At 38.4% G+C, this 17,791-nt stretch overlaps 1 protein-coding gene across 4 annotated transcripts in view; it reads right to left on the bottom strand.

Annotated features, from left to right (window-relative positions):
• The window catches only part of LOC126258608 (SAFB-like transcription modulator), a 215,334-nt gene that overhangs the window by 18,291 nt on the left and 179,252 nt on the right, over nt 1-17,791 (bottom strand). For all 4 annotated transcript variants that reach the window (XM_049955657.1, XM_049955654.1, XM_049955655.1 and 1 more), the window contains 2 exons: nt 2,921-3,052; nt 2,595-2,707 (listed from right to left, as the gene is read on the bottom strand). In XM_049955657.1, coding sequence (XP_049811614.1) covers nt 2,595-2,707; nt 2,921-3,052 — 245 coding nt within the window. The remainder of the gene's footprint in view (nt 1-2,594; nt 2,708-2,920; nt 3,053-17,791) is intronic.

The raw sequence follows: 17,791 nt of genomic DNA, 5'->3' as shown, positions 1-17,791 counted from the left end.
CAGGCGTCATGGTGCTCCACCTCTGAAGATCTATAGGGATCAGCTCAACAATAATCTTAAAAATCTAGATATTGATCTGAGTAACTAATGTACCACATCAGAAAATCTTACTCACTATCCCACAACCACATCTACCAGTTTACATTTTGAGTGAGAATGTTGAAAACTGGAAAATGAGAACTGAAAGAGATACGAACTTCAGCCAGCCACATCACCCCTTAATATGTATATGTAAGAGAAAAATTAACATTTGTGATAAATGGGAATGTTGCCCCAAAATGTAAAATTAACTGAACTATTTCATCAGCAGTAATTTGAAATAGTTTTATTTTCAGCATATAAATATAAAAAAAGTGTAACCAGTTTTTAGTTACTCGTATGGCATATCATCTGGTGAAGTCTAATTTGGAAATATAATGTATGTAAGAATGTGTGCCATGTCAACTGTGGGTGGTTGAATGATTTGTATAAGATATGTGCCATGTAATGCTACGTAGGGCTTAACCATGGGACCCAGCATCTTAGAATAAAGCAACCTGTACATCTGCCGGTAGCTGAAGTTCAACGTTACTGTCATGTGTACCATAATGTGACAGGTATTTTTAACTGTCACTGTATGAAATACCAGTGAAGTTGGGCCTACGCTACCTAATTTATGACACTGCTAACCACAGCAAGCAATTGCAGGGTGCTGCCACTGAATGCTGTGTGTTTTTTCTTATTTCATAGTGAGTGAAGAGAGTTATCCCGATCTGTGACAGAGTTCAACTACGATCCTCATAAAACCAGAAGTGATCTCTATGACTGCATATCTGTTCTGCTTTTGCAGAAACTCTGAGCATGAGTGTAGACTGGTTGCCCAGCAAGGGGAAGGCACAGCTTGCTTCTCTGCACCATCCATCTCCTCTGGTATTCAGAGTGCCAGTTCAATGACCAACAGCAAGTTTGTAGTGTAATTACTCACCCCAATATGAACAGCAAACAAAACCTGTCTACATATTTTGACCACATTGAACGTCTTCCCCTTTGTGCAAATACAGTTATCTTCAGTTCTGCTTTGATGCCAAGTATCTGGTCAGTTCTATTTGCAGCAGTGTCAAGTATATATCAAATGGTTATGAATGCTCACTCAACCGAAACAATTATTTGTTGAAAACTTAAACAGAGCCAAAAGAAAAAACAAGCAAAGACCACTTCAGAAAAAAACTTCGTTTTTACAAAAGCAAACATTTCAATCAAAAAGCTCTCCAATCATTAAAGCTACTTCTTCAGACAAGCTTTGTGACAACACTGTACATTTGTACATCTTGTCATACAGGGGAAACAAAACAATTTAGATGTGAACTGCATCAAAACAGGTGTGAAGGCATCTCCACATCTGAATTGTGCTGCAATAGAAATACAGAAAATAAATGAAAACTCTGATATAAGTCTCAGCCCCTCCTGACCTAGATGACTTCTTGCTACAACTAAATTTGCCGTGAGACAGTTGGCTCTTGTGAAATACTACTGAACTATAAAAGGATATGGAAAAAATGGGCACTCTGTAGTCGAAACCATTAGTTACACATACGAAGACTGAAAAACAGTTTTAGACATGAGTCTGTTGAGCATATATATTTTGTTTTTGTTTGGGTTGGGGTGGCACAACAACTTGCAAAAGAACCAAATTCTTATTAGTTCTTTGCCACATTATGGGAATTTTGTTATGGAAATAACTTATTCATACTGCCATACAAACACAACTGCGTTACAACTTCTCTCTATTAAAAAATCCTTAACTCTACTATCACCACTACCTGCAGAATGATTCCATACTTATTTTATTTTCTGGTGCACATTTTACAATGAACCTTTTACTTCATTTTAAGTATAAAATACACAGCAATACTATCACTTATTGTACATGGAAAATCTTGCAGAAATTTTTCTTAATGTTTGGACTGTATCTGAAACTAAATTACAAAGAAATGTCAATATTATGGAAAGAATAGTTGCTACTCACCATATAGTGGGGTCAATGAGTTGCAAACAGGCACAATAAAAACACTGTCGAACAAGTAAGCTTTCAGAAAAAAGGCCTTCATCTGAATTAGAGGCACGTGCGCACGCACACGCGCTCACCAGCTCTGCCTGCCAAGGCCAGACTACGGTTTTGTGTGCACGTGCAGTTTGTGTCTAAATCTGACGAAGTCCTTTTTGGTTGAAAGCTTACTTGTTTGAGTGTCTTTTTGTTGTGCCTATTTGCAACTCTACATCCTCGTTATATAGTGAGTAGCCACTATCCTTTTCATAATGCTGTCAAAAAGAATTTTTGATCAACTGGAATGTCTTGAGAAAAGCTACAGCATACAACTCACTGTGGTAAAGTCTGTTGGTGAGCACTGACTCCCAGCTTGCATTTATCTTACTGAATCATGCCTGATTATATCTGGGGAAAATGGAGGTGTATAATCAAATGTACAGTACGGAATGAAGCAATGTTGGAAATGAAAAGCCTCACATTTGGAACAGTAAAACTGTCTAGGAAAGATTAAGGTATACTGAGATTATTATTTGATTTTGTGACAACCTTAATTCTGGGACATACTTACGTTTCCCTGATTCAGAATAACGTTCACGCACATTATGGCGCACATCTGCTTTTGGCCGATCTGATTCTGGGCGGCGATCCTCACGTATTCTGTAGTTTGCAGGTCTTTCAAACCTACAACATTAAATAAATTACAGATTTTTACTGTGATTAGTATGTGCATGCCAAAATAATTCCAAATACTAAGATCAAACACGAGACAGATCATATCTCAATATTAAACAATGAACATTTTGGAAGAAAAAAAGTGGCCACTTTGCATGTCATGCATTATTGACAAACCAGGTAATATGATTGGCTAAATATAAACTAAACATACACACAAACCTTGAAGTATCTTCATAGCGTCCAGATGGAGTGTCAAAGTGACGTTCAGTAGCAACTCTCTTTCTTTCATCTGGATATGCATCCCTCCGATCATCTGCTGGACGTTTAGCATTGCGTCTTGCTTCTTCCAATCTACACAATAACATTTAAATCCACTTTAGTTAACAATAGTTCGAGTGGATTCACTGTACACCGGAAAGTACAGTGGGTTTATATACATAAGGCATACCACCGCAGGCAGGGAGGTGGGGAGGTAGATTGGTTGGTTTAAAAAGGGAGGGGTGGTGGTGGAAGGGACCAAACCGCTTGGTCATCGGTCCATTGTTCCTATTGCAACAATTCCACAAGGCAAAGAATAAAACAAACTAGACATACGGCACAATGCCGAGTGGAAGAAAAATCCACAAGAACCACAGAAAAACAATGACCACTACAAGGAACAAAATAGGGCAAGAAAAACACAGAGACGCAAGAAACAGGTAGAAGAGATTAAAACAGGAGAGCAGATTACCTTGATTGGCTGACCACAAAAATAGAAGGATAAGCGAGCCACTCTGCAACACATTAAAGCCTCTACCCTAAAAGCACTACGGTGGAGGATACTCAGGGACGCACTAAAACTTAGATCAAATGATAAAACCCACCCTCACATATAAAACGTAAAACCAAATCAGTTGATGAGGCATTGCCTGCTAAAATTACTGATAACGAGTCCAGTAACCGAAGATGATGTCTCAGGGCAGCCAAACTAGGAAGGCAGGGAGGGGGGTGGTGAACAGGGAGGCAGGGGGAGGGCGGGGGGCAATGGAAGATGGATTGGTGAGGGATTCTGCATGGAGGATCCTTTGTAACCCTTAACTGCAATAATCACCAAATATTTTCTTTCATTTCACGACTCATCTGCCCTGACAATCCACTCCTACCACATCCCAATCGAGCTGACCTTTGCAATATCTACGAAGCTGAGACACGACTTTCAAGGCATACATCCAGACTCTTTGCCATGTTATTATCCTGTGGTTGCAACTAAAACCTTGGACTGAAAACACAAACTTCAATGGGTCTGTAGCCGCAAGAGTTGTTAGCCTTGTTTGAATGTGCAATCCAGTTTACTTTACCTCTGACTGAATTATTTGTCTTACTTGTTTTAGAAGCTTGCTGTTTTCAACACACAAAATTTCCTTTTCCCAAAGTAATGGATCCATCTTCGAACGCTTAACATGGAACAGAGGGAACAGTTTTATCTGCCAATACCACATTTTCTGATAGATTTGCAGAACAAATTTTAACAAAAATAATGTGTTTTCACGAGATCTTTAATGCAGTACATCAATTAAACTGCATATTTTCCTAATACACCCGTTTAATTATGAAGAGCACCACAATGGGAATTTAAGCTTCATGAACGCTTACATCAACATTGTGCCAACTCAGCTTCCTCCCATTAGCCTATCAAAGCACAGGATACAACAGCATCCGAATGATTTTCTAGTGGCACAACATGTGGTATCCGCCACACTTTCAAATAAACATGCTGTCAGTTATGCTGCCGCATTTTCTATAGTCGCAGCAACACGAGGACACTGCCATGAACGACTGTGCCGCTACTAATCAGATGGAAGCATCCCTCCCCGGAGCGCCAGTGGCAGGTGCACTCAAGTTTTTAACATTCATGCCTTGACCTGATTTTGAGTCTGCCACTTGACTAACATTTTCAGATTGTCATAATGGCCAGGGCTTGACATAATCTGAATAGACACTGTACTGAAGAGTGACAGATTCATAAATTTTTGTACCTGTATGTATTTCTACATTCAAATCTACTGTTAGCAACTGACACTGCAACTTCAGCAACAAAGTTATGCATTGCTCATACTGTTTGATATTACATGCAGAATAAATTAATAATCTGAATTCTCTGTTCATGAATGGCATCTGTTCCTTGGTTGTGTAGCCACTAAATAACCACACAGCGTGCAAAAGAAGTCTTAACACAACAGAACACTGAAAATATTTTACTTCAAAGTTATATATAGAATAAAATAATTACAACTTAATGAATGATGCTGATCTGTAGCATAACCAAGATCTAGCTTAGGTTAAAAATCAGTAATTTTGCTGAAACTTGGCAAAGTTAATGAATGTGATTCCCGAGAGAATGTCATAACACTTCTGCAGTATCATTTAAATCCTTCCATCTATCACAGGTGATGACAGTGATGATTGCATGACATCACATATCTTGAATTGGACTTCCTGATGAAAGCAAATGCAGTAAGCACTATACTCAAATATGAATTTGTGAAACAAACATGCAGTTTTAATGATTTTCACATTTCTTCTTGCACATATACAATAGTGTAAGATTGCCCCAAAACATGTAATTTTTGGTACAATTGGTTTTGCAAAAGCGTCAGGGAATAATATGTTGGCAATACAAATTTACCTGAATGGGTCATTCCCTGTCAAATCAACACACTTTAAATAAAAATTTGACCTCACCCTCTTAGATTTTGCTGATAGTTGGTATACTTATAGTAGGTGCCGAAACTAAGAAAAATACCAAATTTCAATTTTTTTCCTCAAACCATTCCTGATATATGGTCATGTAAATTTTTCAAAAACTGGCCAAAAATGTGTGAACAGACTTTTTTAAAAATTGCCCTAGGAGCTACCCTAACTGAGCTAGAAGCTGGGAAAGGTAGCATTTTTCATGCTCTTTCCAATAATATACAACAAAACAGAGCTAATTAATAACCTTTTTCAAAATACCAATTAATATTTTGATTTAATTTTTATTACAGAAGTACATCACTGAAAATTTTTCAAAATATTTCCATAACTACTTCATACTGTTGTAAATCACATGGCAAAATATAAATGTGGGATTATGATGGGTTCATTGTTAAAAAATTATTCCGGGCTCTTGTTTTTTTTTACCAACAGCCGTAGTTTGATCAAACCGACCTTTAACAAACAGGAATTTCATTAAAATATACTGAAAGTAAGTAAAAAAGTACTAGAGATATCAAAATATCACCTTCTTGAAACAAAACTAAACAACACATTCTATAATTGAGTGCTTATTTTTTTTAGTTTCTTACAGTTTAAACTAACAGTCTATGAACTGGCAAAACGAGATGTTGAGTGTGGGACCTATAGCTAAGATTTAAATAAAGTGTGAAAAACTTGTAAGCAGACTATCGATGTAATACTTCTGGTCCAAAAATGCACATTTCATCAGCACAGACTTTAGCCACTGTATGAAGGCTGAGCATGCTTGTGTTCCTGTCTATGTACGCAGCAGGCTGTGAACAAGTTGAAACAAGCACACTGCTTATGTCTGTACAATCATTCAGAGACTGGAGCCATTGTTGAGAGGATATATGACTGTTACCTTCTAAGGCTTAGTGTGCCTACAGCATTATTGTGCACTGTCGTTTTATTGCAAATCAACTGTTACCTCTGTGTTGACCAGTTTGTATCTAGCATATTTAATAGTTAATTTACAAGTAAATCTATAAATTGAAGGCGAGTTTATAAGTGGTTTCGTATCAATACAGAGCCAAGTAAAAAGTGCAGTGTAGTAAGAGTGGTACTAACAGTGCAGGGCAGTGTAGTAAGAGCGCAGGGCAGTGTAGTAAGAGCGCAGGTGTAAGAGTGCAGTGTTATAATCCATTGAAGAAGTCCAGTCATTTTATTAGAGACAGAAAAAATCTGAGAAATGGCAAAGCATGGATGCCCAAATTATTTCCAGAAATACCTAGTGGTGGCAGAATTTGTGATAAATTTAGGAAAGATGTAACCACATTGAAAAATACACCAGAGCACATCAGTGATAAAAGTGTTTAAGAAGATTCTTCTGGATCAGAGAATCATCCCAGACCAAGACCCTGACTTCAATGCAACTTCAGTGGTTGTTCAAACACTTAACACTCACTTCAAGAGCTAGGTGAGTCCCCAATTGATGATAAAAAAGTAACATCTAGGTGTTACACCAAATCAAAAGTGAAAAAATCTCATCAGTGACACACAAACTTTTTGTTGCTGCTGAAACTTCATTGCCAGATACTGATGAATTCGTTCTTCAAAATCTCAAAACAAACTTTAATAATTCTAAAGTAGAGCAAAAAACCTAATGATTCGTACAAGTTTACCTGAAAAGTGGAGTGTCAGGAAAATAATGAGGGAATTTAATGCTCCTAATTACATTGTTCGGCAGTCCAAAACAATTTTGAAAGAGAAAGGATTCATGGAAGGTCCAAACCCAAAACCAAGGAAGTGTTTACCAACAGAAACTGTCAAAACTGTACATTCATTTTATGAAAATGATGAAGTTAGGTCTTAACATAAAAATAGGTTTCTCTAAATTTGCTAAGTTGAGACCGAAACATTGTGTATTTGCTGCCTGGAGTGGCGCGCGCGCGCACGCGCGCACACACACACACACACACACACACACACACACACACACACACACACACACAGCAATTAAACAATTATACACAGTGCATTGCAAAAATGCTTTGCAACCCATCATCAGTGGATCACAACATAGGAAACTGAATATTGCCCAGGAGAAACTGTCATACGTAAAATTTAACAAGACTCTTTTGATGAAAACTTAATTGAACAAGTTCAGTTCAAACAGCGGATGTCAGTTGACAGCTGTAATCTGGAAATTGTTCAGAAGACTTCTGAAGAATTCATAGATTTATTTTGTAGTAAGATGTCTACTTTGATTCAGCATAACTTCACTGCCAAGCAACAATGAACATTCCTTAAATTCACAAGAGAAAACCTTATGGAGGAATCTGTATTTGTTGTCATATGTGATTTTTTGGAAAATTACAGTTTAGTTCTACAGTCAGAGTTACCACTGGGCAAGACAACAGATTACCATTCATCCTTTTGTTATATATTACAAACAGGAAGACAAAATTGAGCATATGAGCTTTGTCATTGTTTCTGATTGCCTGGAGCACAATCTAGTTGCAGTTTACACGTTTCAAAAGAAGCTTATTTCCTATCCAACAAATTTCAAAAGCTTATACTATATTCTGACAGTTCCGCTGCTCAGTACAAAAATAAGAAAAACTTCCTGAACCTTGAGGAAGACTTCAACATAAAAGCTCAGAGGCACTTTTCAGCCAAAGAACATGGGAAAGGGCCTCGTGATGGTGTAGGGGGTTCAGTTAAGAGACTGGCAGCTCGTGCAAGTTTGCAAAGGCCATACCAAAATAAGATTCAAACCACACGAGATCCATTTGTGTAGGCAGTAGATAATATCACAAATGTAGATTTTGTGTATTCCAATCAAGAAGACTATGCTGCTTCAGAAATATTATTAAGAAGCCGGCTTGAAGAGGCATAGACAATCAAAGGAACACAGCAATTTCACACTTTCATTCCCAACATTACATCAAAATTAACAGTTTAACACTTTTCAGGTGATATGCAGAGTTGGGAGGGGGAAGTAACTACATCACCTGAAAACTAAAGTTACAACATGTATCAGGCTATGTCACCACTGTATATGGCAGAAACTGGTGGCTTGGTTACATTTTAGAGGGTGGGGTGGGGTGGGGGTGGGGGAACAAAGAACTTGATGAAGTGAAAATAACTTTTCTTCATCCATGTGGACCAGCTAAGTCATTCTCCTATCCTGCACATGCAGATGTCCTGTGCGTGTCAGTTGTGGATGTTCTCACAAAAGTAAATCCATTTACTCTGACAAGAAGAACATGCATTCTTAAAGAAAGTAATGTAAACCAAGCCCAGTCGGCTTTATTAAAATATAATCTGTGAAGTTCCAAGACAATTTATTGGGAAACTGCTTTCAACTCAAAAGTTAATTTTTGTCTCAGGTTAGTGTTAACGTATACTTAATAAAAAGTTGTTTCAAAATTACTGTTGGTACCTATTATGTTAATTAAGCTCAAAAACAAGCATTATGTATTTAATTTTTTTAATCGTTTCATTCCAAACATCATGGACCAGAACTATTATGTAAAAACTTGAACTTTTTCATACGTTATTTCAGTTTGTACTTAAATGCTCAATATTTTTTGTTTTATCAGGTAATACACTGTTCGTTGTCATCATCATCATCATCATCATCATCAAAGACTGATTATGCCTTTCAGCGTTGTCTGGAGCATAGCCCCCCTTATAAAATTCCTCCATGATCCCCTATTCAGTGCTAACATTGGTGCCTCCTCTGATGTTAAACCTATTACTCCAAAATCATTCTTAACCGAATCCAGGTACCTTCTCCTTGGTCTGCCCCAATTCCTCCTACCCTCTACTGCTGAACCCATGAGTCTCTTGGGTAACCTTGCTTCTCCCATGCGTGTAACATGACCCCACCATCTAAGCCTGTTCGCCCCAACTGCTACATCTATAGAGTTCATTCCCAGTTTTTCTTTGATTTCCTCATTGTGGACACCCTCCTGCCATTGTTCCCATCTGCTAGTACCTGCAATCATCCTAGCTACTTTCGTTAAGTTGTATGAAATTAAAATAAGCAATCAATTATAAAATATGCTGATAAGTTTTGTTTTAATCAGGTGATGTTTTGATGTTTCTAATACTTTCTTAGTTGCCTTTCAGTATATTTTAATGAAATTCCTGTTTATTAAAGGTCAATTTGGTCAAACTATGGCTGTTGGTGAAAACCAAGAGTCCAGAATTTTTTTTCTCCCCCTCAAGACAATGAACCCATCATCATCCCACATTTATATTTTACCATGTGATTTACAACAGTATGAAGTAGTTGTTGAAATATTTTGAAAATGTTCAATTATGTACTTTTTCTAAAAAAATTAAATCAAAATATTAATTAGTATTTTGAAAAAGGTTATTAATTAGAATCTATGTTTTGTTGTACAGTGGCGGTCGAAATAATAGAGCCACCCCTATTGACGAGATTAAGAACTAGGATATCTATTAGTTCGCGAAATCGCCACGAGTGCCGTGTTGTCAGTCCCTTGTAGACAACATCAGGGAAGACGTTGCTGCTATCTTTGGTCGTCCGAAAGGAAGCGTTTGAGCTAGACGTGTGAAAAGAGGCATAAAGGTAAGAATCTTATGGGTCAAAATAATAGAGCCGATTTACACATGTGCCTTTAAATTGATTTTTATGCAGTTGTTTTGTATGTAAATTGACGTGTGGTTTTGTTTACATTCGTCTAGATGGGCAGAGCAAAGCATACCAGTGAAGATGAGCGTATAGTAATGTTCCGGATGTTCAAAAGTGGGATGTCCATGAATAAAATAGCCAATGTCTTGCACGTTTCGCGAAAACGAGTCCAGAACGCCATGAGACGGTCAAAACAAACAAAGCCGCAGGTGGAGAACAGGCGGCGACCTCGTGTAACTACTCCTCGCGTAGACAGACTCATCACTAGGGAAGTGAAGAAAGACCCATTTTTGTCAACACCACGACTGAAAGCCATTTTGTTTAGCGACGAACATGATGTTCAACCATCAACCTCAACGATTCAAAGACGACTGAGATCTGCAAAATTGAATGGGCGCATTGCAAGAAAGAAGCCACATGTTTCACAAGCTAATGTTCGGAAAAGGTTAGCCTTTGCCCGGAGAAATGAACAAAAACCTAATACTTGGTGGAGGAACATCCTTTGGTCCGATGAATCCAAGTTTAATAGGTTTGCCTCAGACGGAAAAGTCTATGTGCGCCGCCCACCAAACCAGGAATTTAATCCCAAGTACACTTTAAAAACTGTGAAATACGGTGGCGGAAGTGTTATGGTATGGGGATGTTTTTTGTGGTACGGCATTGGTCCAATACACCGTATCAACGGCATAATGAACGCAGAAATGTACAAAGACATCTTGGCAAATGTGATGCTGCCTTATGCTGAAGAGGAAATGCCGCTGAAATGGAAATTTCAGCACGATAACGATCCAAAGCATACTGCAAGGATCATAAGGCAGTTTGTTCAAGAGCACAATATCGAAGTATTAGAGTGGCCACCTCAGTCTCCTGACGCATCACCCATTGAGAACTTATGGGAGATCTTAGACAAGAGAATTGACCGCTCAAAAGCTACATCTTCAGAAAAACTGTGGGAAGAAATCCAGAGAGCCTGGTATGCGATCAGTAGTGACGAATGCAGGCGTTTAGTAGACTCTATGGGTAAGAGGTGCAGGGCAATCCTCAAAAATAAGGGTTACCCCACGAAGTACTAATGCAGTCCTATGCAAAAAAGACTGTTCCTGTACGTTTCATAAGACTGATATCAAGTACAATATATTTGTTTCAATTGGCTCTATTTTTTTGACCCTGTGGTCTGGTATTCTTTTGAATATTATTGATTATTACTGATTATTTTGTGTTGTGTTATCTATATAACTGACTATAGTACAATGTGACTCGGTTGTAATGGTTTCCATCATAGTTCAAACATGTCTAGTAATAAATGTGCACTTTATTCCAAACCTTTGCCAGGTGGCTCTATTATTTTGACCGCCACTGTATATCCCTGGACAAAGCATGCAAAATGCTGCAAAATGACACCTTTCCCAGTTCTCTAGCTCAATTAGAGCAGCTCCTAGGGCAATTAAAGGAAAAAAAAAGTCCATTCAAACATTTATGGCTGGTTTTTGGGAAGTTTACATAGCCATATTTCAGGAATGGTTTGAGATAAAAAAAATTTAAATTTGGAATTATTGTTAGTCTCAGCACCCACCAAAAGTATACTAAATTTTAGCAAAATCTAAAATGGTGAGGTAAAATAGGTGTGTTGATCTGACATGGAATGACTATACAGTTTGATGGAAGGAGAGTATTTTTAATCAGACTTGACGTCTAGGGCACGAATTATCTAAGAGGGAATTTTTAAGTTCATATAAGAATCTCAGGCTTTGAGAGAGAGAGTCAAGATCCATTAAGTAACTCTCGGATTTACATTTTTCACAGAACGAGGAAAAAAAGAGAGTAACAGTTCAGGAAAATTGCCGACTGCATGTTATTATTCATTTACACACAATTTTAATACCCCTATATGTAAAGAGGGCTAGTAGAAACCCCTGGGCAACCGAAGATATATTGAATTTCATTGAAGAAAGGAGAAAATACATAAATGCAGTAAATGAAGCAGATAAAAAGGAATACAAATGTCTCAAAAATGGGATCGACAGGAAGTTAAAATGGCTAAGCAGGGATGGCTAGGGGACAAATGTAAGGATGTAAAAGCTTATCTCACTATGGGTAAGATAGATACTGCCTACAGGAAAATTAAAGAGACCTTTGGAGAGAAGAGAACCACTTGTATGAATGTCAAGAGCTCAGATGGAAACCCAGTCTAAGCAAATAAGGGAAAGCAGAAAGGTGGAAGGAGCATATCGAGGGTCTATACGAGGGCGATGTACTTGAGGACAATACGAGGGGGGCCCAAAAATAACCAGAATTTCTTTTTAGAAAGCATGTATTTTATTGTTTTCAAATACAACCTTAGCCTCCTTTGAAGTGCTCTCCATTAGCATTAATACACTTGACCAAACGTTCATTCCAGTGTTCGAAGCACCTTTTAAATTTGTCCTCTTTGATACCTGCTGGCACTTTCATGACATTGCCTTTTACGTCTTCCACATGCGCAAAACACTTCCCTCTCAAGTGTCTCTTCATCCTCGGGAATAGGAAGAAGTCCGAGGATGCTAAATCTGGCGAATAGGGCGCGTGGGTCAAGGCAGTCATCTTTGTTGAGGCCAAAAACTGGCGAACGCTGAGAGCCGCGCACGCGGGAGCATTGTCGTGATGCAGGAACCACACGCCAAAATCCCACAAAGCCGGACGTTTTCGCGACAAACTTCTGCAAAGACGTTTCATAACCTCCAAATAAAATTGTTGGTTTACTGTCTGGATTTCAGGGACAAATTCGGAGTGTACGATCCCTTTGATGTTAAAAAAAAAAGATCAACATCGTTTTAACATTAGATTTCACTTGTCGAGCTTTTTTTGGTTGAGGTGAGCCAGGTGACTCATTGTGATGACTGTTGTTCATTATCTGGATCGTACCCACAGCACCATGACCCATCACCTGCAATGATTTTGTTGAAAAAATGTGGATGATCTTTGAATGCGTCCATTTCAAGACGGGCTTGAACGCAACGATCCCTTTGATCTCTGGTAAGAAGCTTCGGCATGAATTTTGCTGCCACTCTTCGCATCCACAAATCGATTGTCAAGATGTGCTGAATTGAGCTCCAGGACAACCTGGACAAGTTCTCGAGTTGGTCGATTGTCCTGCGTCGATCTTCAGGGATGAGATTAAGGATTTTGTTGATGCTGTCTTTGCTTCAAGCAGCTGAAGGTCGACCGGAACGGGGCTGATCTTCAGCCACCATTTCTCCCTTTTTAAATCGAGAAAACCATTCGTACACTTGCGTTTGACAAAGAGCATGGTCTTTGTAGGCTGTCTGAATCATCGCAACAGTTTCTGCTGCGTTCTTGCCAAGCAAGAAACAAAACTTCACAACCGCACGTTGTTCGTGTCACGTCTGCACTGTACGCACACTCAAAGAACTGCCAAAGAAACCAAACTTCTCACTATTGGGTGACGCTGCGTGGCAGCGCTCCTACTACAACCCTCTGGAGGCGCAACCTGCTACTACAAGTACATGATGTGCAGCATTACGATTCTGGTTACTTTTGGGTCCCCCCTTGTATAATGGAAATGGAAGAGGATGTAGGTGTAGACGAAATGCGAGATACGATATTGTGCGAAGAGTTTGACAGAGTACTGAAAGATCTAAGTCGAAACAGGGCCTCGAGAGTAGACAACATTCCATTAGAACTACTGATAGCCTTGGGAGAGCCAGCCCTGACAAAACTCTACCATCTAGTGAGCAAGATGTATGAGACAGGCGAAATACCCTCAGACTTCAAGAAGAATATAGTAATTCCAATCCCAAAGAGAGCAGGTGTTGACAGATGTGAAAATTACCGAACTATCAGTTCAATAACCCACGGCTGCAAATTACTAACACAAATTCTTTACAGTCGAATGGAAAAACTGGTAGAAGCTGACCTCGGGGAAGATCAGTTTGGATTTCGTAGAAATGTTGGAACACGTGATGCAATACTGACCCTACGACTGATCTTAGAAAATAGATTAAGGAATGGCAAACCCACGTTTCTAGCATTTGGAGACTTAGAGAACGCTTTTGACAATGTTGACTGTAATACTCTCTTTCAAATTCTGAAGGTGGCAGGGGTAAAATACATGGAGTGTAAGGCTACTTACAATTTGCACAGAAAGCAGATGGCAGTTATAAGAGCCGAAGGGCATGAAAGGGAAGCAGTGGTTGGGAAGGGAGTGAGACAAGGTTGTAGCCTGTCCCCGATGTGATTCAATCTGTACATTGAGCAAGCAGTAACGGAAACAAAAGAAAAGTTTGGAGTAGGTATTACAATCCATGGAGAAGAAATAAAAACTTTTTGAGGTTCGCCCATGACATTGTAATTCTGTCAGAGACAGCAAAGGACCTGGAAGAGCAGCTGAACAGAATGGACATTGTCTTTAAAGGAGGACATAAGATGAACATCAACAAAAGCAAAACGAGGATAATGGAATGTAGTCGAATTAAATTGCGTGATGCTGACGGAATTAGATTAGGAAATGAGACACTTAACCCTAGGATGCATATACAAGACCTCGGAGGCCCTTGTATGTCTTCTTCTTCTTCTTCTTCTTCTTCTTCTTCTTCTTCTTTCGATTTCGGCCATCTTTGGACCACGTTCAACAATTCACTTGCCCGGCTTTTTGATCTTTTTTCTCTCTTCCCAATATTTCCTCATCATTTTCGAATGGTTCCTCCTCCGCTCTTCCGACCATTTCCTGTTATTATTCTTTAGTTTCGTTTCTTCTGGAAAACACTTAATTTCGTTCACTATTTGTCTAAACTTTTTCCTGTCCCTGATTGACTCACGGGTGACATTAAAATAGGCCAAATCCTTTTTCACCATCTGTATCCATTTATTGTTGGTTTTTTCGTTCCTGTTACTATGTTCAAACATGTATGTCTTCATTTTTAAAAAAATTCTGTAATTTTTTTTTTTTAATTTAAAACTGCTTTCCAGTACTCTTTCACTAACACTGTGACATTCCTCCTATCAAGTCTGAATGAGATACCTTTTTAAGTTTTTTGTATAATTCAATACATTTATCCATACACCGTGAATGCTTAAGCAGGGCTTCAGAAGCCCTCACACATTTATAAATGTTCTTTAGCCTATTTTGTCTTCAACATATGTTTGGGAGCAGTTATTAATTCAACAATAACTGTAGTGGTATTTCTAGCAACAGGAGTGCCAACAGCAGCAGTAGCTGTAGCAGTAATAGTATAACTAAAAAATAATACACACTACTTTCACATATTGGCGATGTTGATGTATTATTGATTTTTTTGCTGTCAAATGTTTTATTACTGCATAGTATTGTATCCTGTGCTGCTCCTGTCAGACTCATTGTTACTGTAGTTTGTTTGTTGCTGCAAGGCCCATATTGTTACGAGTATGACTCGTTTAGTGCTGCACAAGCTGCTGTTCGAGAGACACGTCTTTTGCTATGGCTTCGACACGCAAAGCGAGAGAGTCAGTAGGTGCAAATGCAGCTAATTTTGTAAGTGTTGTGGCTCAGTGATTTGAGGATGATTCTTGCGAGGAAGGAAATATTTTTGAAGATGCAAGTTGTGAAGAATCAGCCAATGAACCTGCAGATGTGAATATTGAGGCAAATGACAGTCCTCCTGACAATATTACTTCATCAGAGTCTGAAAATGAAGAACCATCATCACAAAAAGGTATAGAAGACCACACATACAGTAGTCGGTACTGAATGATTTGGAAATTAGATCCTCCAGTAACTTTTCGTATGCCTGTCCATAATATCGTAAAGAAGGCACTTGGTCCAGCCCGTGGTTTGGAAACCCGTAAACCTAAGGATGCCTGGGACTATTTCATCTCCAAGGAAATACTAGAGGAAATCATCAACTGCACAAATATTGAAGCAGAGAGTAGCTGCTTTACGTGGTACAACGTGGAAAAACGTTCTGCTTGTTGAAATGGAGGGTTTTCTTGCTCTTTTACTGCTTTCTGGTGTTGAAAAAGAGTTGGGATGTCCCTATTAGAGAATTATTCTTGGATGAAAAGGTAAATTCTACATATAAGGCCTCCATGTCAGTAAATAGATTCGAGGATATAAGGAGAATGATTAGATTTGATGACAGGCGTACCTGTGAAGCTCGATCTGCAGATGACAAACTTGCAGCTGTTCGCTATGTATGGGCACTATTTCTTGACAAGTGTAGAAATAGAATGATTCCCAATGATTCGCTCACAGTTGACGAACAGCTAGTCCCATTCCATGGAAGATGCAGCTTCACCCAGTATATGCCCTCTAAACCAGCCACGTATGGCATAAAAATATTTTGGCTATGTGATGCTACATCTGCATATGCTTTAGACGGAAAGGAAGCCCCATGAAGCTATTTCGAAAAATCTTGGATTGTATGGGGTGAAAGATCTTGCTAAAAGCATTGAAGGATCATCAAAAAATATTACTGTTGACAACTTCTTTACTAGTGTGCAGCTGGCAGAAGAGATGCTTCAGAAGCAAATTACAGTGGTGGGAACAAACAAAACAAATCAGAAATTCCTAATGAGATAAAACCATCTGCCTCAAGAGCGATTCATTCCTCTTTGTTTGCATTTAGACGTGACATTACAATGGTGAGTTATGTTCCCAAAAAGAAAAAGTCTGTAGTTCTCATTAGCACAATGCATCACGACAAAACATTGATGAAACTCATGCAAAAAAGAAACCAGATATAATAAAGTTTTATAACTCCACGAAGGGTGGAGTAGGTCAAGTGGACAAGAAAATTTGTTATTACACTTGCAAGAGAGAAGCAAGAAGATGGCCATTTTCATTATGGATGAATATGATGGACGTCGCAGCAATGAACAGTGAAATTTTATTTTCCGCCCAACATCTGACATACCATAGTGGAAGAAGTGATAAAAGGCGTTTGTTCCTAAGAGATTTAGCAGAGGAAATGGTAAGACCACTAACGGAACTTCGTATTCAGATCCCTAATCTTCCAAAGAAAATCGTTGATGCCATGCAAGGATGTGGTGTTCAAAAAGATGTCATATTGCCGAACCAACTACTGTTTCAGGAAAGAGAAGAAGATGCAATTATTGTCCATATAATGCACACAGGAAAAGTGCTATGACATGCATTAACTGTAAAACCAACATTTGTAAGGAACATAGTGGCGTTCTTTGTGCTTCTTGTTTGTCACATGTTGAAAACTAAGAAAAATGCAATTTTATGTGAACAATGAATAATAACTTTTTGTCAAAATATTGCCTATATACATAATATTGTGAATAATGAGTATGTTTTAATTGAAGAATTTGGTTGTAATAAATGTTATACAATGTAAACTGAAACTTATAAGTGAATTAATGAAATTATTTGTATATGTTGTATGTAAACGGACGTAACTAATAAAAATTCACTCTTATAGTTTTTTTTTTAATTAATAAAATGTTAATCAGGCCCACCAAATCCTGTTACTGTATCTTAGGAACCTTCAATATGACAATACATTTGACAGAAATAAATTTAACTCCAAAGAATGATTATATGAAAAGAGGAAAATTTTAGATTAGGGCGGGGCCTTGGAGGCCCTGCATATGCATTCGTGTGTGTTTTCGGCACCATGCATCCTAGGGTTAAAGTAGTAAATGAGTTTTGCTATTCAAAATAACTGATGATGGTCTAAGTAGAGAGGATATAAAATGCAGACTGGCAATGGTAAGGAAAGCGTTCCTGAAGA

The sequence above is a fragment of the Schistocerca nitens genome, chromosome 1, assembly GCF_023898315.1.
Source record: "Schistocerca nitens isolate TAMUIC-IGC-003100 chromosome 1, iqSchNite1.1, whole genome shotgun sequence".
NCBI lineage: Eukaryota > Metazoa > Arthropoda > Insecta > Orthoptera > Acrididae > Schistocerca > Schistocerca nitens.
Note: the sequence above shows the minus strand (reverse complement) of the source record. Positions and strands in the feature narration are given on the sequence as shown.